Source organism: Typopeltis vanoorti, chromosome 1, assembly GCF_054136105.1.
Source record: "Typopeltis vanoorti isolate ZY-2024b chromosome 1, IOZ_Tvanoo_1.0, whole genome shotgun sequence".
NCBI classification, from domain to species: domain Eukaryota; kingdom Metazoa; phylum Arthropoda; class Arachnida; order Uropygi; family Thelyphonidae; genus Typopeltis; species Typopeltis vanoorti.
Window position 1 is genome coordinate 134,726,529 of NC_143549.1, and position 26,569 is coordinate 134,753,097.

General features: G+C 37.2%; 1 protein-coding gene across 1 annotated transcript in view; it reads right to left on the reverse strand.

The window, feature by feature from the left end:
- The window catches only part of LOC150110452 (chloride channel protein 2-like), a 528,627-nt gene that overhangs the window by 151,379 nt on the left and 350,679 nt on the right, over window positions 1-26,569 (reverse strand). Inside the window, exons 14-15 of the mRNA XM_090399378.1 lie at window positions 14,585-14,695; window positions 8,704-8,801 (exon numbers count right to left, since the gene is read on the reverse strand). Of these exons, the coding sequence (XP_090255504.1) occupies window positions 8,704-8,801; window positions 14,585-14,695 (209 nt within the window). The remainder of the gene's footprint in view (window positions 1-8,703; window positions 8,802-14,584; window positions 14,696-26,569) is intronic.

Consider the following 26,569-nt stretch of genomic DNA (forward strand, 5'->3'; position numbering starts at 1 on the left):
GAGCTTTTTACGTGCCATGTGCTGCTCATACTCTAAATTTAATCATTAACGATTCAGCCAAAGTGAATGCAGATACAATTAGTCAAGAAATATACAATTTCTTTTCATTCTCTTACAAAACGCTGGGCAATCCTTTTAAAGTTTGTAAAAAAATTAACATTGAAACAGCCATCAGATACTCGATGGGAAAGTAAAATAAATGCAATCCGCCCTCTACGATATCAGTTACGAGAAATTTACGATGCACTTTTTGAAATTTTAAATAATGAAGATTTTAATAAAGAAACTCAGCATGAAGCACAAACATTATGTGCTAAAATAAAGGACTACAAATTTATTTGCTCTCTTATAATTGGGCATGATTTACTTAACAGAATAAACCCTGTGAGTAAAATGCTTCAAGACAAAAATATGAACATTACACTTGCTTTAGAATCTATCGAAAACTTAAAAATTCTTAGAAGAGTATCGATCAGATACAAATTTTAAAGAAGTACTAAAACGGCAAAAGAACTGAGTGCAGAGGTGGATGGAGAGCAATAATTTAAAACTGGTACGGAAGTCCGACGACGAAAGAAGACACGGCAATTTGATCACAAGCATCATGACGAAACGCCACAATCACCAGAAGATAAATTTAGAGTGAATGTGTTTTATACACTTCTAGACATTGCAATGTGTTCGTTAATAGAACGTTTTGAACAACTAAAAACATATTATGATAATTTCAATTTTTTGTATAGATTACTACAAATTAATAACGAAGATTTACAAAAAAATTATGACGATTTAGAGATTCTCTTGAAGGACGGCGACAATAAAGACGTAAATGCAATAGAACTATATGACGAGTTATGTACTTTCCAGGATATTTTTCGGAAGGATAATTTAAATATTCAAAACCCTTACGATATTCTTAATTTTATTTTGTCCAATAATTTATCTTTCCCTAACTTTCCAATTGCTTTAAGAATACTATTAACCTTACCTGTTAGTGTAGCGAGCGGTGTACGTTCCTTTTCCAAGTTGAAATTGATTAAAAGTAGGTTTTAATTTAAAACCTACTTAAGAACAAGTATGTCACAAAAAAGGCTTGTTAGTTTGGCGTTAATAGCTATTGAAAATGATATATGTGCGGAATTAGACATTAAGACCATTATTTCTAATTTTATGAATATGCAATCAAAAAGCCTAAAATTTTAATTTAAAAAAATGTCAAGTATATTTATGTAATTTAATTTATTTTGTTATTCTGTAAAGATGTTATTTTTTGAATATTTATATTAAATGTTCTAATTATTTCTGAATTCTTTTATTATTTTCTCATCTATCTTTAGTTTCTTTTATTTTCCTAAAAGATAGTTCCACTTATAAAAATTATTAAAAATTTTTTACAAGTTACTAAGAATTTAGTAACTTATAAAATGCAAGAATTTTTAAAACTTTAGTTCGAATAAATTTTAACTTTAATTAAAATTCATTTTAATTTTGTTAGCGATTCAGGTCGGTGAGAAGGCTATAATCCCTGTATCATTATATTCAACGATTAAAGTGAGGTGGCTTTATCAAAATTTGCTTTAACTTTTGAGAATTTTTTGAATATTCGGGTTTTTAACGATTATCCTGCTTAGTCAACACCCGCGGTTCATTACATTTAGCGAACCAACGTGTGGCTGTTCTGTCAAAATTTATTTAAGAAATTTCAAATAATTTAAATTTTTATTATCGTAAAAGAACCACACAAGCCTGGATCGTTATACGGGTGCTTAGATAGACATTGCATGCAGGCGGCAAAGACCCTAGCGCCGGCTCTGTTCAGCATATTAAAAAAATCTGAATGTGAACAGGAGAGAGAGAGAGATTCAATGGCATATCAGCCTGTGTACTATGTGAATGTGCAATAGAATTGACATTGCCTCTGGCAAAGTTGTTCAAATCTAAGTCTCAGCTCTGGCAGGGTTCAAAGGGAGTTGAAAGAAAGTAATATAGAACCATTGCATAAAGGCGGCTCCATGACAGAGGTAACAAACTACACACCAATTAATATATCAGGAGTGGTTGTTAAAATATCGAAAAAGTTGGTGAAAGATAAAATACAACAGTGGGTGGATAAGGATGCGATACTCTACAGCAGGCAGCACAGCTTTGTTAAGGATAGGTCTTGTCATAGTAACATATTCACATTTTATAATAAAGTGACAGCAGAAATGGATAAAGGTAATGGCTACCATGATATTGTTTGACTTTGCCAAAGCATTTGACAGAATACCACATTGAAGACTATTACAAAAGCTGGAGCAAATGGGAATGGATACGAGGCTACTAGCATGGATATGTGGGTACTAGGGCCACTACTCTTTAATTTGTATATCAATGCTGTAGGGAAAAGATTTAAGAGGAGATATTCAGTTGTTTGCTGATGATGCACAACTGGGGAAAGCAATATTGATAAAGGTGATGGTAATCTCCTTGCAGGATGATTTAAATAAATTGGAATTGTGGGAAAAGGATAATGACTGTCAATTTAATGTTACAAAAGGTAAGGTTATGGACTTCAGGTTGAAAAGGTTGCATACAGTGTATCATATTGATGGTATTGAATTGCAGGAAATTCATGAGGCTAGGGACTTGGGGATAATGGTGGACAGAGTTGAAGTTCAGAAGGCATACTGCAAAAGTTGGTGAAATGGTTCAAAGAATTATTTGGATGTTGAAAAACACGCTAACAAGTAAAGACAAGGAAGTTATTATACCGTTTTATAAGTCCATGATTTGGCCACATCTTGACTACTGTACACAGATTTGGTCACTTGGGTTTCTTGATGACTCTCTATCACCTCTTGGAGACCAAGAGGCAGTAGAGAGGATTCAGAGACATTACTAAGATAGTGACAGGTCTGTGGAATACTCCCTACGAGGTTGAAGGTTTGTGGGTTACAAACCTTAAAAGTTTAGTTGATAGGGGGAAAAGAGGGGACAAGATAGAAACTTTTAAGATATTAAAGGGGTTTTATAAAATTAATGAAATTTTTCGATATATGACAAATAGTCTAAGAACTAGGGGCCATCTGTGGAAGTTGCGTAAGAGTGTGGTTAGTAGCGGCGTGCAGAGCAGATTTTTTGTGGTGAGCAAGTGGAATGGATTGACAGAATTGGTTGCGAGTTCCCTGACTGTGAATGGATTCAAAGGGAGGTATGATAGTAATAAATTTAATTTAATCCTTTATCCAAGTGTGAGCAAACAAAGTTTGCACCTGAAAATATCTTCAGGACTGGGGTAAGATAGTACAACACCGGGCAACTCGTAGCAAAGGTGCAAACTATGATATGATTTGTGAAACTATGATAAGGAATGATAGGATTTGAGTGTATAATGGTTAATTTTTATCTCCCATGATGAGTCTCCAGACTCGGAGATACTGTAAAATAATAATAAACTAGAATACATATCTCCAATGGTTCTTATCTTTCACTCCATCATTTACTGTCTTCCAAAATTTTGTCAAGCACAGTTAAAACAGAAATATACAAGACAGTTATTAAACATTGTTTTATATGGAGCAGAAACCTGGAACATAACAGACCAAGATGCAAAAACTTTGCATATCTTTAAAAATAAAATCCTCAGAAAAGTCTATGGAGAAGATATAATCAAGAACTATATGAACTCTGTAGATGTCCGATGAAATCTGAGCTTGTAGATTAAGATGGAAAAGTAATGCGAAGGAGAGATGACTAAATGAGCATTCAAGATGGGCTCTGATAGAAAGCAACCTAGAGGAAGATCACAGCAGCAATGGGAGGTCAGCATCCAAAAGACTTATCAGAGATGGGAATCTTGACTGAACTAAAACAGCTTGAGATAGAAAGGAATGTAAGAAGTTTGTACTTGCAGGAAAGAACTATAGAGGTCCAGCAAGCTAAAGGAAGAAGATATTCTGCAGGGATTCAGTTTAATCTATGCGATGTCACTCTGTCCAACTTCGCATCATCAACAAAGAACTGGATATCACACTCTAAACCATCCCCAATATCACTAATATATAAGTTAAACAATATTGGCTAAAGTAGAGAACCCCATGCACTCACCTTATCTTAAATCCAGACCTCTACATCACTTTCTGATACCTGTCAGTCACTCTCCTATCAAGTTTATTTTGTATACTCATCCCTTTCATGTTTGTATAACAACAACTCCTGGTGTGACTGCTATACAGCAATCCCTCGATTAATGCACTCCTGATTAGTGTGGATCTAAAATTCGATTAGTGTGCCTATATACATCTTCAAAATAAATATTACAGATTTTGAATATTTTCTATCTATACATTTTTATGGCTAACTATTTTAAAAAAATCACTCACCATGATGAAATACTTTAGTTACCGATTTAAAACATTTTACAAAGTTATTTTTTAATAGCATACTACACTATTTCCATGTACACTATGTTCCGAATTTACCGTCAAAACTTTTGCTGATCATATCTTGGGCCTACTTTGCAATTGTTTCCCTTACTTTTTTATTTTAAAGTATTTTCACAATCTTTCAACAGAAAGAAAGATTTCTCTTGTTGAAAGAAAAAGAATAAGTGAGCGGAAAAGTGGAAGTGTGAAAAAGATTCGAAAAGTAATCTTGTTGAAAGAAAAACTTGGAATAATAAAGAACAATGAACAGGGCGAGTCCAGTGCAAAGATAGGACAAGAACACAAAAATGAGTGAATCAACTATAAGAGGAATATTAAGCAAAGCTACTGAATACAAAAAGAGAAAGGTAAGACTGCTTCAAGTTCATCATGCAGGCACTCGAAATCAAAGTATTATAATGATTGAATTAGAGAGACTTCTTTCTACATGGATCAAAGATTGTAACCGAAATCACATTCAGCTAAGCACTGACCTTATTAAACCAAAAGCATTAAGCTGTTTGCAACCATGATAGAAAGGGCTATCAATGGTGGAAAAGAAGAATTCCAAGCTAGTGCCGGGTGGTTTAGGTTTCAAAAAGAGAAATAGCCTACATAATGTTTAATCACAGGTGAAGCTGCAAGCACAGATAAGGAGGTGGCCACAAATTATCCAGAGATTTTTGAATAAAATTGTGGAACCGGGGGCTATTGTGTCCAACAAATATTTAATGTCGATGAAAACAGCCTTTTTTGGAAGTGAATGCCTTCCAAGACTTTTCTGGCCAAATCAGAAAAATCTCAGCCTGGTTAGAAAGTCGAATGAAATTACTGCTAGCAATATGCGAGCCATTTGGAAGTACATTCTTCCACAGTGTGCAAAAGATTTTGAGTGATTCCGACCTGCTAATTTTAGATCTACAGCGAGAAGATCCTGAGGAATATGAAGAAAATTTAATCACTGACAAGCCCAAAGAGATTTCAAAGAAACAATTTGAAAACATTTTTTTTGTACAATTGAAGTGTTTAAGCAGCAATGACCCTAATGAAGAGAGAAATAGTAAAATTTGCAGAAGTAGTAGAAGAGGCAATAGGACCATATTGTCAGTTGTATGAAAAAAAAGAAACGGAATGCCTGCCAAACTATGTTAGCTCAAGTCTTTGTTAAAAAGTAGAATAATAAATTAATATTCTGAATATGTTTTATTGTCTTTCAGCTTCATGGTTTTCCTTTAACTAGGCCATGAGATGTACCCTAATTCTTTTATAAAAAAAATTATGGGTCAAAAAAGAAATTTGAGGAACAAATTATACTTTTCCCCATAGGTTATTACATTCGATTAGTGTGTTTTCGATTAATGCGCCTGTTTTAAAGAATGCATTAGGCACATTAATCGAGGGATTGCTGTATTAAAATCAATTTCTTGCAACACTTTAATAGCTTAGTTGGAGATGAATACTCTACAAAAGTGAAAAACATTATGATCATTAATTTTGAGATATCTACCCTAAAAGGGTATTCAGGATACTATAACAGCAGATTATATTTACATTATTATTAATCCTGATCCACAATTTTCCTCTAAATTAGTCTATTACTTGTCAATACTCCAATATTGTTATATCTAACATTTTATGCTTCTAAGGCACTTCTGATTGAATCAATACACCTAGCCATGGTCTTCCTATGGGTCTCTCTTTACTGCCATCAAACACCTGTCCTTTCTTCACCCATTCTATTTAAGTGGCATACCACCTCAGGTTAGCTCTGCTTACACATTCTTGTATGCTAACAATGTCAAGCCCCTTTCTACTATCTTCATTTTTAATATGATTCTGGAATTAATGCCATCTTTTATCTCCATCTGTTTAGGAGTACAACATCATCTGCATAAACCAAAGGGCTAAGTTATGATATTTTTGATTCTATTATCATGTTTAAAATCTACTAATTTCTTTCATAATACTTATAGATGATGATTAAGAGTAAAGATAGCATGCACCCATGTCTTACACCTGATTTTACATCAAACCATCTTCCTGTATTTCCTTCAATTCTAACTGCTGACTTACAAGTTAAATATAAACTATGTATTGCTCTGTATAATGTTCCAGTTTATCTCATAAAACTGTAGCATTTTGAAAATCTTTTCTCTTGGCACATTGTTATATGCAATTTCCAGTTGTACAAAACTTAAGTGCAGATGCTTATCATATTCCCATGATTCAACTATTTGTCGTAAAGTAAAAATCTCATCCTGACAACTTACGTTTGATCTGGATCCAGCTTGCTCTTCTCTGAGTTTTGCATCCACAATCTTTCTCAACCTCTTTTCAAGTATGCTTGCATAAATCTTACCTGGAATGCTAAATAGAGAAATTCCTATGTAATTCTCACATTCAGCTTTATTCCTCCTCCCCCCCCCTTATAAATAGGAACAATTAGAGCTCTACTCCAATCATTTGAAATCTAGCTTTCTGACCAGGCTCTCTAAATTATGCAGTGTAGCCACTGCAAAACTTTTATACCTCCATACTGAAGCATTACTGTTTGAATATTTTTCTACTCCCGGTGCCTTTCCACATTTCAAGTTTTTGACGGCATTTCTACCTCAGGTATTGGCGCATGTGCATGCACACACACACCTCTTTGCATTCCTCTAGAAAATGTTCTAGTATGGTTCTCTCGCTGCTTGTTTCATTTAACAGTCTCTCAAAGTAATTACTCCAAACTAGGATATCCTTGTCTTCAGTTTTCATGTCACCTATATCATCTTTGATTCCTTTTGTGGTACTCTTTCCTAATAAGATGGGAGGCTCATGTTAACTGTTAATTAGACAATGCCTTATCATACTTCTCTTTAAACTTTTTCATTGACAAAGCACTTATGATTGCCTATGACAACCCATTCCACTCATTTACAGTGCTCTGATCATTGATTAACTAGTGGGTTCTAGGTGATGAAGTTAATCAGTTAATCTCTCAAAAAATTGAGACCTTCTCACAGTTAATGACCTTCTCCATTATTTAAGAGAGGAGTAAGGTGAGGTCAAAGAAATGATAGTTTGATGATACTTTTTTTGGAGGCTGGGGAAGAATGACTGAATATCAGTTTATTTCCATGGTTTGATGGCAGTTATCGAGTATAATAGAATGTAGAGACAATACATGATAAGTGTTTGTTTTAAAGTATAACTTTTATGAATGAATGGAGGAATACCATCAGGACCAGAAGACTTGTTTGCTATCAAAGTTATTCAAAATTCATTTGATATCTCTCTCTCTCTCTCTCTCTGGTAAAAGATCACTGTAATCAGTACACATCCATACCAGAAGTGTACTGCTTCTGGTATGGATGGAACTGATTTGCCTTGATCTGCTCTCCAGCCAGCCAAGAGGCCGTGGGTTTGAATCACACCAAAGGCATGAATGTTTGTGATTGTCCTACTAACCAATTATCATATGTACTGCTGTGACCTGTGTCCTGGCACAGTATCACCTTTGTGCCCTTGTAGTTTTTTAACAGTTTTTTACAGTTACGGTAGGTCTTTGTGCCAAAAAAAAACCCAAAAAAAAAACCAATCAATCATTATGCAAGAGTTGAAGGAAAAGAATGATGGTAGGATAAAGACCAGTTTTGTCAGGGTGATCTGACAGTCGTCTGGATGAGGGAGAGAATGTAAGAGAGGGAGATTGAAGCAGAAATGGAGAGAGGTTGTACCTAGCTGAAAACAACCAGAAGGTATAACTGCCATTTGTACAACAACATGCAAGTTTTCCACTATCAGCTATTCTGAAGTCAGATATAGATTTGTGTGTGGGTGTGGCTGTTGTGTAATTGTTGCTGACTTCAGTGGGCTGAAAATGAAACTGAAGAAACCAATACAATATCCAAGCCTTGGAAAACAAAGGCTTGGATACTGCATGGGAATTCCAAATGAAGCAGAGAATATCTATCATGTCAACATGGATTATTTTTGTAAGAAGGCAAAAACAAGTGTTTGGATCTGAAGAGATGAAACAGCAGTTTGATGGTGGAAAAGAAGAGCAGAAGGCTTGAAGATCATTCCACTTGTTATAATGCCAGGATATGAGGACAACTGCTAAGGGAAAAGAATTCCACAGTAGATAAAACCTAAGATTATGGTCTAGGTTACCAAGAAGAAAGCTGACCTCTATAGTATGCCTGTAAGAAAATCTGTTAAAAAACTGTAACACCATATACCTAAGTATATCTTCCAGACTGATATTACATCAAATATTAAAAAAAAATAATCATTTTTTGGATTTACTTACAATCACTGGAAGAATGTGGGACATCTGTCCTGTAAGTTCAAATACTATCACAGAAGTGGATACAGTGTGAGTTGCACTTCCAGATAATGCAGCTGCTCCTTAAAAAAATAAATAAAAAATAAAATAATTAATGTATGATGATAAACATGCATCTTGATTCATGAAAGTCAAAACATCTATTCAACTTTTTTAAAGCTACTTTTACCCTATAATTTTGACCTTCATGTTAGTGACATTCAGAGAAATATATACTACTAGGGAGCTCCGTCCCCTGACGCCCACGCCACCCAACCCTACCCGAGTTCCGGACTGGTAGGCCGGTTCTCCTTGAATTCTGATGACTCGAAAAGGGGGTTCCCCGCCGCCCAACCCACGAGTTCCGGACTGGTAGGCCAGTTCTCCTTGAATTCTGATGACTCAAATTTTGAAGACTTGACACTCAGGGTAGCCCCTGAGTTTCAAAACATTTTAAATAACTTGACAAAAATGTGACGTGACACAAAAACGTTACAAAAAAAGGCTTATCATTTTATATTATAGAGTAGATAATAACCCAGAATTACTGCCTTTGCATCCGGCTAAACTAAATTCCTACCACATAATTTAATCCACCAGAACATCACTGCCATGATATAAAGCTAATTACAGTTAACCAAAAATAACCTTACTGGAGAATGAGTAACACTAAAATACCTGTTACAAAGATATTTATATATCTCAGAGAGTTAATCATTAAAAAAACTATGGTTATTTTTTGGCTTTTGAGATTATAATAAACTATGATACAGTGAATTTCTTTTTTATAGCATCAATGCTAAGAGAATCTGAGTAGGACTTTCAGCAGTTATTATTCTGGCCCTCCATAATAATAACTGTTTGGAGGATAGTAGGATGCCATCATTATACAACACAAAATTTATCATACCATTCCTTAAACCCAGTCACCATTCTATCAGGCAATGAATTTCATGGTCCAACTATCCTCCAAACAAAAAAGATACCTCTAAATCACCACTTCCTTTTGCAACTTCTCATATCACTTTCCCTTGTTCCAGTCTACAAAACATTTCACTGGTGTAAATCCTGTAAATCCGTCTTCCATCCACTAAACTCTGCATGGCCTCAGTCTATCCTCGTTACAAGGGATGCTTATCCTCTTCTAATCCTGGTGACCAGATTTGAACAGAACAATCCAGATGTGGTCTGATCAAGGTTTTATGTAATGCAATTCACACTCTCATCTCTGCTGTTCAACATTCTTCTTAGTACTACAGCAGTTCTTTGGATTGCCTTAACCATCTTTGCATTATGTTCTCAAAACAACTCTAAGATCCCTTGCTTCCTCCACTTCCTTTGCTATAGTTCAGCAACAAACTATGCAGTCTCTTGTAAAAATTGGATGTTGCACATCGACTTTTTACAGAAGGAACACATCCTAAAAACCTGTATAAATATTTCTATTTCGTTATGTTAAATTATTGTATAAAGAGTATGATAAGCCCAAAGGGAATTAACTCGCTCATTGTTTAAGCAAAAGATGCAGAATTGTTGAAGCCAAAGGCAATGCCTTGAAATCAGTAGATTCTTTGATAGTTTTTTTACAAGTTCAATCTCAGGTGACCTTCAAGGTCAGCACAGAAAGGGGTGGCGTGAATCAAAAGGAAGTTCCGAAGGCCACAAAATCAGATTAAAGATGTGAAGAGGGAAAATAAGGAAGTCGGTGAAAGTTCAAGAATCATGAGTCAAGAAATATTGTCTGGAGTTCTCGTAACTATATGCAAGATTTGCACGTGAACATAAGGGATTCCAAAAACTTAACCCAAGGTTCAGGGGTACAGGTGGATATAAGGCATGGATCTTAAGAGATGAGGACTTTTTTTTCATCTTGAGCAATCTTGACCATGTGAGTTCGAGATCGAGAGGGGTCGTTAGTCAGAGGGAGGAAGATGGAGGTCCGTCCATCGAGAGCCGCTCCAGTTCACAGTCGAGGATATTCGTAGGCGATCGAATAAGGAAAAATCTAGTCAAGTCAGTCCTAAAGCTCTGCTGCTCTAACGAGTCAACGCATGCCCTACTGCCGTAGTTCTTCACCGGGCCGTTCAAGACACCGGAAAATCTCTCCTCTTATCCCACTAGCTAACGCCACGACTCATAGGTGCTCTGTGACTCCAAACGAAGAATTGCAAAACACGGAGCGGAGAGGGGAAACTTGAAACGCCGAATCGAGCAGAGAAGGAAGGTATACACAAGATAGGAAGAAACCTATATGAGTGTCTATTCATTTAATTTTTATGATGTAAGAGAATCCCCTAATGAACTGATAAGATATTTAGAATAAGGCAATAATAACTTACGTGTGAATAATGCTAAGTGGATGTGTGTCACTGTAAACGGATGTGAAACTAAGCACAGTTAATTTCCCGAAAGGCAATTTCGGCTAAGTGATTGGATTGATAACTATATGTATTCATGATAATTCTATGTTAATGTGTTTACCTGTTGTTTATGTCGTAAGATTGATTAAGCTAGGAGTTAAGAATTCTGCTGATGTGATTATTAATATTTAATTAAGTGGTTATGAGAGATTACCTTGAGAGTTATATAAGGTGCATAATTGAAACTGAAATATGGTAATTGTATGCATCTGTAATATCTGTATGTAAATGTAATTATTTGTGACGTAAATTTGGTTGTTGAGAATTAAGTGAGCGATTATGAGAGGATATCTTAAGTGTTACATTTAATTGCATGATTGAAACTGAGATTTTTGAGGGCGATCTCCCCTGATTTTATGTATTGTGACCAATTATTCAATTAGTCATTAAATATGCTTGTTTATTATTATACAAAGGTGTCGTCTGATTTATCTTTTGCAATGCACTGATCCAAAAAACTTAATTCGATCCTATAAGCAGGAACCATAAGATAAGAAGTGAGTTAAGCTAGAGAATGCATTTGAAGCCATGACTGCAAACCTTGGCCAAGAATGGATATATAACTGATTAATTAGAATCTACTAGGGGTATGAATATCTTCTTCTGCCATTAGGAGAACTTTAGTGGCACAGTCATGAATAAATAATAAATTTCTAGAGATCTCCGGCATAAGGAAGAAATACCGAAGGTAGAACTTAAGGATTGGGGTAAATAGAGTAGCAAGATAAAAGATAAGACTAAATAAAGGAATTTTCGAAATTAAGTAATAAGTGAGTAGAGTAAAACATTTATGATAGAGCAATTGAAATAACAAAAACCCGAAACAACAACAACAAAAGTCAAAGAAAAGAAAACGATATAATTTACACTCTCATTGCTGGATCTCAGATTTCAAGACCTTACATTTAGTTGCATTAAAATGACATCTCCACTCATTTGTCTATCTATCCAACTTATTCAAATCCTCATTAAGGGCCACCATACTGACACTATTACTAATAACTCTTAAGCTTCACATCATCTGCACACAACTGAATATCTTCCTGCAATTCAGTTACAATACTGACAAAGATTGAGCAGCAAAGGCTCCAGCTGAGCCCTGCAATGCCACTTATAATCTTTCTTTTCCTTGATACTGCTCCCTCCCTCCCTCCCTCCTTTCCATATGCAACTGATTTCTATATGATAACCAATTTCCAATCTAATTCATTAATCTGATATTAACCGCATGTGGTGCAAATTAAATATCAACTTTTCATAGCACCCTGCCAAATGCCTTTACAAAATCCAAATAAATGGAAGCATATGCCTTTACTCATCAGCTGTTCTCATTACTTTATTATAAAAGGCAAGCAGATTACTAAAACAAGGTGTATACCTTAACAAATCCGTGATGACCCCTCACAGATAACAATATTCTCATCTGCTGAATCGTGGATATCATCTTTCAGTAATTTCTCCAAAATTTTTACAATTACAGAAGAAATACAAATTGGTCTATGTTTTAATGCCTCTGTTTTACTACCATCGTTATGCAAAGACAGAATCTTAACTCCCTGCCCTTCCATTTCTTGGGACTTTTCCACTGAACAGCCAGGTCAATGGAGCTGTAAGTTTCTTAGTACTTCTCTTAAAACATGTGGCAAAATCTTATTTCCAGTTCCACTGCCTTATTTACTTCTTGACTTACTATGCAAAATACAGTCTCCTCATGCACTTCTAAACTGTCAATCTTTCCCCATCCTACTAGAAATTTTAAAACTCTTCCTTTTCCAAGATGAAATATTGGAGGAGGAGAAAGGGAGATATGATTGAGACATAAGTTGGTAAGGGATTGTTACAAGGTTAATGTGGAAAGAAAGGCCATCTTTGGAAACTGTTATAAGGAGGGTGCATGCAAGGGAGTAAGGGGCATATTCTTTGCATGTGGAGAGTTGGTTGATGAGTCGAATGCACTGCCTGAGAGTCTCGTGAACACAAACTGAATAGTAGATAGGAATTTAAACTTCAAAGGTCACATAGCAAAGGTTGCAAATACAACTCGGAGGATAACTGCAATGTTGAAGCAAACCTTGACATGTAGGATAAGGAAGTCATTTTGACTCTTTATAAGGCTTTGATAAGACCACACCTGGATTGTTGTGTGCAGATTTAATCTCCTGAGTTCCAAGGGGATAAAGAAGCTGCGGAAAGGGTGCAAAGAAGAGTTACAAAAATTATATCTAGATTATGGGATTTATATTATCAGGACAGAGTGCGAGTATGGATTGCAGACTCTGGTTAACAGGAGAAAGAGAGGTGATATGACAGAGGTCTATAAACTTTTGAATGGGTGTTATAGGATATCGAGTGATGAAAGTTTCATTATATGGAAGGTGGGGAGAGAACACGGGTGCATCCATGGAAGTTACATTTATTTGCAGTCAAGAAAGGGATAAGAGCTAGGTTTTTCTCCCAGAGAGCAGTGAGTGAGTGAAATAATTGGCCCTTAGGGGTAGTGATTGCAATCTATTGTGAATGAATTTAAGGGAAGGTATGATAGCTTGTTCGGGTGATTTATACCCTCCCCCCCCTCAATGAGTCCTTGACTCCCTGGAGGTCTCAGATAATAATAATAATAATTTAAAGGAAGGTTTGGTGAGCTTTTTGTGTTATGGTATGTACCTTCTACACAGATTTTTGAATCCATGGTGGTCTGGTGTAAATAACAAAGCTGCATATAAAATTTTATTTTTGTATTCAAATTTACTGTTTAAAAAAAAAAAAAAAAAAAAAGAGCAAATCTGTATACCATATCATTCTGTGCAAGCAATGTTGAAATTTGCATTATCGACATGCGCTTATCTCTAAAATTATGTACAGTAAAGTACAGTATTACCTGTCATCCATACCTTTGAGCACCAACTTTCTGCAAAGAAATGAATAAATGTACTTTACATACAGTTTCAGGCCAGGCACAACAATTAGTTCTTTGGCCTTACCATTTTGCATCCTGATCTAGAATCTAAATGAAAATCTAAAAAACTCAATCTATCACATACTCATAAAATACAAACAAACCCAAAAATGACAACAAATTAACCTAATATTATATTAAAATTCAAAAAATTACTTATCTTTCAGCATTGCTCTAAACACATATCCTTTTGCAATTTAACATTAAACTGAAACTTTATAACCCAAACCCAGAATCAGTATAATTATGAACAAATGATTAAACTGGTGGTATTTTGCTATGAAAAAAAAAAGCATTTGCAAGAAAAAAATTAACACTCAAGAAAATGGGGAAATGTTTCACCACTCTACCAGACAAAAGAAAATAACTGCACAAGGTTGTCATAACATGAACAACAAACACAAGATGAAATCAATTTCTAAATGTTTACAGTTCATCGTAAAACAAAGAAAAAATATTACTCTTATACAAATTAATTTTACAAACCTACCAACCACAGCATAACCACCAGGAATGATTTTGAAGATGGTATCTCCCATTCTGATCCCTTCTGGAAACCAAGCTGCCATGCATTCCCCAACTAGACGACCAAAAGCTGCACCTACAATAAAAAATCATATTACTTTGTCAATATCAGATATAAGATTTTATTAACAAACAGAAGACAAAAAATGATGAAATTCTCCTAATTCATAATTTCATTAAAAATGTTAACCATTATGATTTAACAGCATTCCTTACTGTTCCTTATGTACCTCTATAGTGTCACTTAACTCATTGTATGCATAACACACATCTATCACTGCTTCTAAACTCATTCTTATACCAATGAAGTGGCCATTCATTACCTCAAGCAAATCACTCCATGAACTAACCACTCAAAGTAAAATCACTTTCCCATTCCTCACATGCTTTCCGTACTCTTCTTCTGTCATATTAAAAAAAAAATCTCTTCTACAACTATCCTAAAAAATTCCTTTATTGACTTACATTTCATATCACATCTCCTGTTTCTTCTGTCTATTTAATAAATTCTATAATATATATTCCCTTCAGCTAACAGCTTAATATTGAGTTGATTATTTGCCTCTGTACATTTTCCAACACTTCAATATACACCAGCTGCCACCACCAAATGGACTAAATGTGAACATAGTAGTCTAGATTAATCATATCAAAGCTTGAAAACAAGAGTTCTTATTTTTACTTTTTGTTGCCATTGCAACATTAGAGTAATCCATTGCACTTTTCACATCTGAAATGCATTCCTTGAATTTGACCTCCTTGAATTTCATATAAATGATCTGTAGTCTCTTCTAACCAGAATGAAAAAACCTTACATTTGACATTGTTTAATCAGCATCCATCATCATCTGGTCATGATGCAAGCCTAATCAAATCCTCTTAAAGGAACAGCATATCAGAGTTAATTTACACAGTTCTTCTTCTTCCAAACTTGACACTATTAACAAAAGAATATTCAAATTCAACCTATTCCCAATATTACTATTATTATACAGGCATTTCCATTGGGTCTGAAGATTTATTGCAGGAGGCCCACTAACCATTATTCATACAATAAATGACATACCTCTCCTTAAACTACTGTAAAGGCATTCAGAACCACCTCTAGCAACTAATTCCATCTTTCATCATATTCGAAGCAAGAAATCTAGCCTTTGCAACCTACTAACAACACTAACTTTTGAGATGTGATCTCTTGTTCTTTCCCTACTTCTAAATAGTAATAAAAATTTCTTTTGCATCAATCTTATAACCTCCTCTCCCATTAGTAACCTTAAGTTTATACATACCCCCTCTTTTCTACCTGTCAACTAAATTTGCAACTTCTACTTTCGATCTATCTTTATGCTGGGGAGGCTTCCACAGATCAGTCATATATCCCTCATTACTATCCAGGACCATCACGATCTCTGGATCTTCACTATCTCCCCCCCCCCCACCAAGAAATGCAATTGAACTAATCTGTAATAGTGGTTAAGATGTAGCATATCAAGCCTTATAAATCACTAGTTTCATTAATTTAGTACAGTCCAGTACCATCAATGCAGTGTGTATTACTCTACTGTTGTTCTAATAAAATTATAACTATTATTCTTGGCCCAAACTGGAGTTTTTTTTTTAATATCCTAAATGACCTCTACATTATCATTATTTACTATTGCTCCAGAAATCATTCCCTATATCACTAGTATAAAAGTTACACAGAAGTGGTAATTACACTCATTTTCCAATTCTGCTATGCCATATACTATTCTCTTGTATCTCTTCCTGCCACCCTCCTATACATTATATCCATTCCCATTTGCTCCAACTTGTAATAAGTTTTGTTACTTCCCATCCATTCCCAAATTCTGACTTTAATCAACTTTTCCAAACCTCTTCAAACCAGCAATATACAGAGATACAAATCAGTCTGGAATTTGTTACTTTGGTCTCTAAGAGTCCTTCATGTAACAAAACTATCTTGCCCTCTTTCCACTCTACCAGAACTTTTTCAGAGCTCAGAGTTGAGTTAAAACAACACTACCAGTTTGTTTGCACATTCCTACAAAACATAGGCTGATATTCCAGGTCATTCTCACAGCTGTATTCACACTGATATTTCTCAAAAGGCTAAGCACCTCCAATTTGTCCAACTTTATTCTTACATCAGTAACACAACACAGGTAACTGAAATATCTCCACTCAGATGATAAACCCTTGGAAAGTGATCACTTAGTAAACTTAACTAAGTCTTTTGCTTCTGTCACGTTCTTATCGTGGGCATTTATTAAATTTCACCTTCTGTAATCATTCTTTTTTACTTACTACATCGAAAAAATCCCTTTAGAATAATTTCCTTTGTTCTGATGAGCCAATTTCCTCTCATAATCTGATTAAGCCCGTTTGACCATCCTAGCACCCTTCCTGCTTGTGCTCTGTATTGCTCATGAGCATGCTCATCAAGTTTTTCTTTATATTCCATTCCCATTTCCCCCTCCCCAGCTAATACTTTTTTGATGCCATTCCTCCATTTAAGTGCCACATGATTTATCCATTTGACTGTGTATATGTCTGATACTGCTTCTCTTAAATGCCCTCCCTAACCATTTAACATGCAATACTGACATTCTTCCTTTATAGATTCTTATCCCCCTAACACTACTCCAAGTTGTTCCCCTAGGTTTATCATAATCACTAGCTCTGTAGTTCTATATATATATATATGCCTTCTTAATTGAGAATTCCCTGCTCAGCAACTTTCCAGGAAGGAAATGCATGATCACTTCCCCCTCAATCAGAGGCAGAATGGCTATCTTGGTTATAGATACATCCTCAAATATATATGATCAGATCCAGAACTCTCAAACCCAGGTCCCCTTCATCACATGCTGTTATGAGTAATTATCTCTTAGTAACGGCATGAATTCATTTCCATTCAAATTTGCACCCTTCTCTCTCTCTATCTATGTCTGCAATAACAATTACCCAGCCTGAACTTGCTGTACTAATCTGTAATTCCATGGTATTCACGTTTCTATGCTCCCTCTACAAGATATATTTTGCTGGTCTGTGACTCACATCAGATTGCCTCAAATGAATCATCTCTCCCAGTCCATAATTCTTCCTTAATGATGACAGTTTAAGAAAATGGAAGCAATGCTTTGGTTGGTTCCAGTTCTTAGACTATCAGCATTAATATCTCCTTCTTCCATCCTATTCCCTCCATCTATTCTCATGGAAAATACAATACCATTTACATTCGATCTACATAATTATGTATTCTTCCATGAATCTAGTCTTACTGGTTTTCATAATTTTGGGTCAAGAACTGACTAATGCCCAAAACTACTCACCATTATTCTTGATGCTTTTAGCATTTGTATATATAAATTTCAACCTCCTCTTGGACCCATAAGTATCTTTACATAAACCACCCATTCAGATTCAAAACCTGTGATATTACACTTGGCATTATTCTGTATTCACGCTCATTTATTACAGGGGAAGTTGGATACATATTTGCCTACCTCCCCAACTCCCTCAATACATTTAGTTTTCTTGATTTTGCACTTCAAACTTTTCACTAAACAAACTTTCTCAAGACATTCAACTCCTAAACCATTCAAATGCAATCCATCAGTCATACAACTTTTCATTAATCAAATTCACTCCAAACATCTAAAAACTGCGCAATCTTCACTGACTCATTTGCAATCATGGCTCTTCACTCCTCTTGTACTGTAGCAGCAGATAAACAATCTTTATTCTCTCAGTCTTCTTTTTCACTTCTTACAGAAATTCTTTCATATCTCCTCTCATTACGTCCTTCTTGTCTTTCCACATTATCAGCAATGCCTCCCAAAACAGACAATTCTTTACTTTCTGGATAATAAAAGTTTCACTAACAATAATGATATATGATATCTGCTGCTGCTGGGAAATTGTTGTGTCACATGGCACTAAGCACCGCTCGTGGAATCCTCTCATAACTTTCGTAGCGTCATAGTGGGGGGGAGGCACCGTGCTACATAACAGATGTATCTGTACTCTCACTACATGTTTCCGAAGTCGGCCATTTCACATTTTGGTTATTATCTCTCACACAGCAAATGGTTAGTTATTTACATAGTATGTGAGACTAAGCAGCTATACACCAAAATTATAATGAACTTTCACATTACAAAATAAGATAAGATATAAAACTAAAGGTAAAATTTCTATACAAGTGCTTCTACATTTCTGATAAATCATTAACTCTTTTAAGAGAGTGATAACGATGTTAAGTCCAAGTGAAACATAATTTTCCTTAAAATTCTGGTTCACTCCGGCTTAACAAAGGTTTCCTCCCTCAAAAAAAATTTTTCTGCAAGAGATAAATTTTTTTCTTTTCTTTGGTTCATTCCTGCATATTCTCTGGAGGGGGGTATACTTTTTTCTTTTGTGTGTAATTCGTCAAAGAAATTTTTTGTGAATCAGAGGCATTGGGATTTTCCCACCTCCTTATCATCACAGAGAATTGATGCCTCAAATTCCTTCCATGTGTGGGCCTTGCGATCATCTTCCTCTTTTCTTTCATTCAGAGGATAAACTCTTGCCTCACATCCCACCTTACCATTGTATTGGGGTCGGAGGTTATACCTGGATTGAGTGGGCATTATCCCCCTCACTCTCACCTTGATTTCCCTTCCTAGTGATTTTGGGTGAGGTCTGTTCCACTATGCTTTCCTTCTTATTGTACTTCCTCAGTCCATAGTACCTGTTGGGGGTGTCATTTTCGATATCACCGTTCCCTTCCTCCCTGATCCTCTCACCTTCCTTTCTTCCCTTTCTGAGTCTCAGCCCTGACTTGTAATATTTCCTAGAAAACCCTCCTGCTTTTTCCCCACATACTTTCCACGGAGTCACCCTTACAGACCAAACTTTCCGATCGCATTTTGTAGAGCTTCAGTCTGTCAGAATGAACCACCCATGTTCTTGTCTTACCTGAGACTTCCTTGATCTTGTAAGTAACAGGGGATAATTTCTCCTGAATTACAAATGGTCCCAAGGCACTCTTACTAAACTCCCCCCCCCCTCTTCTTTCCCACTGAGCCTCGTTCCATAAGGACGAGGTTGTCCGGTTTCAGATCTTTATAATCTCTTATCCTATTAGCATAATTCCTTGCTCTCTGGGAGCACGACTTACTTGCCCTGATCACCATGTCATAAGCAACCTTGTTGTCATTCACAAGGTCCCTCAAATACAGGTCGATGTCGGGAAACCCAGAGTTCACTAGGGTATTCCTGAACTCGCTGGGAAAGGATGGCTCAAATCCATACAATATCACCACCGGGGCCTCCCTTATGGCTGTATGAAGAGCGGTTCGGCATGTGAACAGGGTATGCTCCAGGAGGGCATCCCAGTTTGTGACCTGCTCATCTGCCAACTTGGAAAGGGTAAGCTTCAATGTTCTGTTCAGTCTCTCGCACATGCCATTCCTTGAGGGTGGTAAGGCGAGGTGAATAGCTTCTTCACCTTCAATAATTTGCAAGGTTGCAGCATCATTTCAGCTTTGAAGTTAGATCCCTGATCAGTTAAGAGAGTCTGTGGGGTCCCATATCTCGAGATGATTAGTCTAAAAAATTGATCTGCCACAGTTTGGGCAGTTTGATCCTTTATAGCAACTGTTTCTGGATATCGTGAGAACATGTCCACGATCACCAGGATGTATTTGTTTCCATTCTTAGTGACCGGTAGAGGTCCCACGATATCCATGGCTACTGCTTCGAATGGGCGACTAGGTGTCGGGGTCGATTGAAGGGGGGGGGCCTTTCCACGTATACCTGATTTCTTTTGGCACATGTGACATGACAGCATATATGCCTCAATGTCCCTACTCATTCCATTCCAACAATATCTACTGCATATTCTGCCCAAGGTTGAGTGTATACCTTGATGGTCTGCAAGGCTAGTATCATGAAACGTATGGAGAATCCAAGGAACCATCCTTCTTGGTGCTACAATTTTATCTCTCCATCTTCCTATGGACTCTTGCCTTGACATCAAAAGACCATCCTGGTCAAGATGTAAGGTTTGAAGAAAGGACTTCTCATTATGTGTCTTCTCTCCTCTCTTGACTAAGTCATATAGAACTCCCCAATATGGATCCCACTTCTGTTCTTCTATGATTTTTGCTTTATTCCATGTTTGTTGCTCTATAGGTGTGCCTTCTTCCTTGCTCATTGTGTCTGCTACATTTAGTGTACGAGCCTCCTCTCGATCTGGGCCTGCTCCATCCTGGTTTGAGGTGACCTAGAGAGGTAATCAGCCACTACATTTTTTGAACCGGGGATGTATCTTATCTCTACATTAAATTCCTGAATTTCTAAAGCCCACCGGATGATCCTTTGATTCTTATCCTTTATTGACGATATGAAGGACAAAGGCTTGTGATCGGACCTCAAAACTACTTGTTGGCCTAATAGCATATACTTGAGCTTTCTGAGAGAGAAAATTATGGCTAGCGCCTCCTTCTCAATTACAGAGTGATTGATCTCTGATGGGGACAATCTGCGGCTGATGAAAGCTACTGGCCTATTGTGCTCTCCTTCCTTCTGCTCCATCACAGCAGCAATTGTATCCATAGAAGCATCTGCAGACAGATAGACTATTTGACCCAGTTTGGGGTAGGTCAGCAGTGGAGATTTAGTTAAAGCACAGTTTAGAAGTCGGTGGGCACGTTGTTGCTCTCCCCCCCCACTCAAACTTCTTTCCTTTCTTAGTTAACTTGAACAGAGGATCCATCAAGCTAGAGCATTCAGGAATGAATCTTCTATAAAAATTGACCATTCCTAAATACCTCCTGACTTGCTTAATGGTTGATGGAACCTCTGCATTCAAAATAGCGGTCACATTCTCCTTGGTAGGATGTACCCCACCCTCGTTTTCGCCACGTGTCCCAAGTATTCCACCTCCTTTAGGAAAAACTGGCACTTTTGAAATCTTTAAAGAGAGTTTTGCCTCGTCTAGCCTGTTCATCACTTCAGTTAGTAGCCGACAATGCTCCCTGATGCATGAAGAGTACACTAACAGATCGTCCCGGAAGCAGATTACCCCTTCCCCCCCAACATATTTGATAAAATTGAGTTCATTAAACTCTGGAAGCTCATAGCTGAGTTTCTAGCACCATGAGGGAGTTGACACATTTGATACTTTTGCAACCTCGTGGAGAAAGCAAAGTACTTTCTGTCCTCCTTCCTCAAGGGTATTTGAAAGTGTCCAGAGTTTAAATCTAATTTTGAGAAGATTTTTGCTCCTCCCAGTCCGATCAATAGGTCCTCTATTCTGCAGACAGGGAAATATATTTGCTAGGTGATCTCATTTATCTCCCTTAAGTCCAGAACAAATCACAGTCCTCCATTGGGTTTTTCCACTAAGATGAAAGGACTATTCCATCTAGAGTTAGATCTTTCAATTATGCCGGCTCTCTCATACTCCGACAACATCTTCTTAAGTCCTTCTGTGTGTTTGAGGGGTATGTGATACTGCTTAACGTATATGGGCACATCAGACATGATCTGGACAGAATGCTCCACCCTGTCTGTGCAAGAGAGAGAACTGATGTCCTCTGTGAAAACTCGGGGAAACTGGCTGAATATTTTCCCAAAAAACTCCTCCATACAATCCTTCTCCAGGACAGACCCTGCATGCTTAATAGCATCCCGAATCAGGTTCTCTCTCCATGAACTCATCTCTTCCCTACACTCATTCACTTGCCCCCTTTCAACCTTATTCGAATCACTGATACCTCCCTTACTTTGGTTGAGTTTATACTCCTTCCCACACAAAGACACAGATCCAAAATCACATGCGAACTTGTTCTTCTCTAAGAAGTCAAGGCCCAGTATGACCTGATTCCCAGTGTCCACTAATTCAGGAAGTACGAATATGTCATGTGTGGTATCAATGGGAAAGCATGGTATAACAATCTTTACTTTGGCCTTCATGACCAACGAGAGCTCGACCCGCGCTATCCCCATTATTTTCACGGGGTCACATAGTCTAGTGAAGGCATCAACAGTGGATTCTTGGAAAGCTTCCACTAATTTCATGGGAATAACCAAAATCTGGGCTCCAGTATCCAGGAGAAACCTGCATTGGATCCCTTGCACATACCTTTCCACCATGGATAGAGGTACCCTCCCACCAATATATTCCACAGAGGTAGTTTACATCCTGTACTCATTCGAGCCAGCCCTGTTTAATGAGTTTATGTTGGAATTCTTAGGTTGTGAGAGAGCTGGTGGACCAGAATCCATAAGTTCTAACTCTGTTGCTAACCTAGCTCTGAGTTGAGAAGAAATGCTCAATTCCTCTAATATTCTCTCTTTCTTTAAAGCTGCCCTCAGACACCCATCAAGACTATCTGCTCCCTTTTTGAATATTATATCCCTCAGCTCATCTTGCAGTCCTATTTTATGTAATGTTACCCATCTTAAATTATCACGTTCATCAGACCTTAATGTCCTTCCTGAACCCGAAATAGACAATAACCTGTTGAAGTAACTGGATACCCCTTCATTGTTTCCCTGGATACATTTGTATACTTCCGACACTATCTTATGAATCCCACCCTTCAGTGTGATCTTATTGATAAGAATTTCCTTAAACTCCTGATAGTCATGTGTTTCCCTTGGGGGGGGGGAAAGAATGCATGAACTCTAAGGCCTTTCCTTGCAAATTATTCCGGATCAAAATCAGAAGATGAAGCTCTGACCATCCACCTACCTTCCTAAGATTTTCCACGTAGTCAAAAAACGTGAACGGATCATCCCACTGCTCTCCCGAGAATTGCGGGGAAACTTGTTGGGGATTTACTGTCCTGAAAAACTCAATATCGTCCATCCCAGTACTAGAAGGGAGTCCCATAATGACTTATCAGTTACAAAATTCTGTACTCAAAATTTTCAAAAACCTATCTTGACCTACAACTTGCTCACTTGATTTAATGGTTTCTATATATTTCTCGTTATTAAATCAACATCCTTTCGGCTGCGCCATTTTGTTGTGTCATCCCCTTGTGTTTTAAGGCCCTTTTCTATCTCTTGTAAGCATAAATCACACTAATGCATCTTTCGTTCAATAATTCCTACTTATTACATTCAAATCACCGTTTAATATCATTTATCTTTTAACTTCTATCTCAATATACTTATTACTTAAGCCGAAATACTTGACGAGAATGAAGTTGTTGCTCTGCGAGACAAAGAAATGCAAATGGCGGATGCCTATTTCTTTGTCTCAGCACTGGTTCTATCTCCCTTTTCAAATTCAGAGAAAGTTTATTTATTAATGTTGCGCTACCCGGAATCCTAGGATATACTAAACATGTAAGACCAAGGAGTTAGAATCCAGTTTCACTCTTGTCATTTAGAATTTTTAAACTTGCAGTCATGACCTAATAATATATAATTTTCCCGCCTTTCGAGGTTCGCTATATTTTATGAGCAAGTGCAGTAGGATCTAAGTACAGGCAAGACAACATTTATAGTTAAACAAAACATTTTAATTGCAAGTAGAATACATATAATACAGTTTGAAACACTGAGTTAATCATTCAATAAAGTTTAGGTACAGCATTAGTACTCTTACATACAGTTATTTATCGTTTCCATAAATTTTTATCTGAGAAACCTAATTAATAGCATTTATCACTGTCTCGTTGTATCACTCTACTCGATCAAATCTCATTCTTAACATATATCAAATTCCATTCACAATCTTCTCTGACAAATCTTATTCAATTTACATATGTCACAGGCCTAATTAAAAACTCTTGTATATATCTCTCTCTCTCTTAAGGTACATTCATGAGACAATATTCTATTTCTTTCTTAAATCTATCACTTAACAGTTCAAAGAGTCTCTAGTAGCACATACAATAAAATCTTCTTATTCAATTCCATTAGTTAGAAGACATAAAGTTTTCACCTTACCAATTTGCTGGTATGCTACTTTAACTGCTTCAGTATCTTGTCAGATATCTACCTACGTTGGCCACTTCACTTCACACTTTACTGGATACTCTTTACGATTTTTCTTACTATATATTGGGAGATTTCTGTAGTTTTCCACTATCATGATCTGCTGGGCTTTTGTTTCCGACTGGTAAGTTCCCTTGGTCATTCGGTCGTAACTTCCTCAAACAAAGGAAACCCATGTGGAGGCTCCATACCAGCCGGACATCCGAGGCACAAGAATACAGCAGCAGGAAAACATCTAAAAAGCCTTGTGCACAGCGTTACCGCTCCTTTTAAATGCCGCGCCACTTTCCTCATTTGTCATCTGATATCTACGTCATACGTTCTCTACATCACATGGCACTAAGCGCCACTCGCGGAATCCTCTCATAACTTTCGTAGCGCCATGGTGGAAGGGGGGGAGGCACCGTGCTACATAACAGATGTTTCTGAACTCTCACTACGTGTTTCCGAAGTCGGCCATTTCACATTTTGGTTATTATCTACGTAGGACCAGGAGTCCTTAGACTCATTAAGGGAGGCCCTAAACATCATGTCCACACAACTATGCGATTACATTCTCACAGTATCTATCATACCTTGCCTTGAACTCGTTCACCGTCATAGCACCCACAACAGACTCTGGCAGCTTATTCCACTCATTTACCACTCTAAAAGTAAAGAACCAGCTCTAACACCCCTGCTAACCACACTCTTGCCCAGCTTCCATAGGTGTCCCCTAGTTCTCCCACCACCAGTCCTGATCTCAAAAATATCCTCTGAATTAATGCTATAGAATCCCTTTAGCAATTTGAATGTCTCAATCATATCTCCCCTCCTCCGCCTATCAACTAGTTTCTGCAACCCACAAATCTTCAACCTGTTTTCATATGGTTAATTCCATAGACCTGTTATCATCTTAGTTACTCGCTTCTGGATCCTCTCCACCTCCTCCCCATCAAGAAGGAACCGAGGTGACCAAATCTGGGCACAGTAGTCAAGATGAGGTCTTATCAAGGCTCGGTACAGAGGTACAATAACTTGCTTGTCTCTGCTCATCAAGGTATTTTTCAACAACCAAGTGAGTTGATGAGCTGATTTAGCTACTTTTGCAATGTGCCCCATAAACTTCATCTCCCTATCCACCAACACTCCCAAGTCCCTGGCCTCATCAATCTCTTGGAGTACAGTTCCACCAATGTGGTATACTGCTGCTAATCTTTTCACCCCAAAATGCATAACCTTACATTTTGTCACATTAAATTGACATCCATTCTCCTTAGCCCAGAACTCCAATCTATCTAAGTCATCCTGCAAGACTTTGACATCTTCTGCATTCACTATTGCCCTACCCAACTTTGCATCATCAGTGAACAAATGAATTGTTCCACTTAGATCCTTCCCTATATCGTTAATGAACAGATTAAACAGCAGTGGTCCAAGAACAGAACCCTGCGGCACACCACTAGTCACAGGCCGTCTTTTGGACTCTACTCCTGAATAAACTACTCTTTGATATCTCTCCATCAACCAACCACCTATCCATCTCACCAATCCTATATCCATTCCCATATGTTGTAGTTTACGGATTAGAATTCCATGTGGTATCCTGTCAAACGCCTCTGCCAGGTCCAGCTATATCACTGTAAACCCATTTCCCTTATCCAGTTCAGCCGTCACCTTGTTATAAAACTTGAGCAAGTTACTGAAGCATGATCTATCCTTCACAAAGCCATGCTGTCCCCTGTATCTCGTTTTCATCAATCCATTCCTGTATTTTTCCCTTGACTACTTTCTCCAAGACCTCGACAACGACTCCTGATATGCTGATCGGTCGGTAATTTGCAACCATAGTCTTGGATCCTCCTTTATGCAGTGAAACTATTTTCCCCTCTTTCCACACATTCGGGACTAAACCAGACCTGAGACTCAGATTAAACAACATGGTCAAGGGCACTGATAATTCATT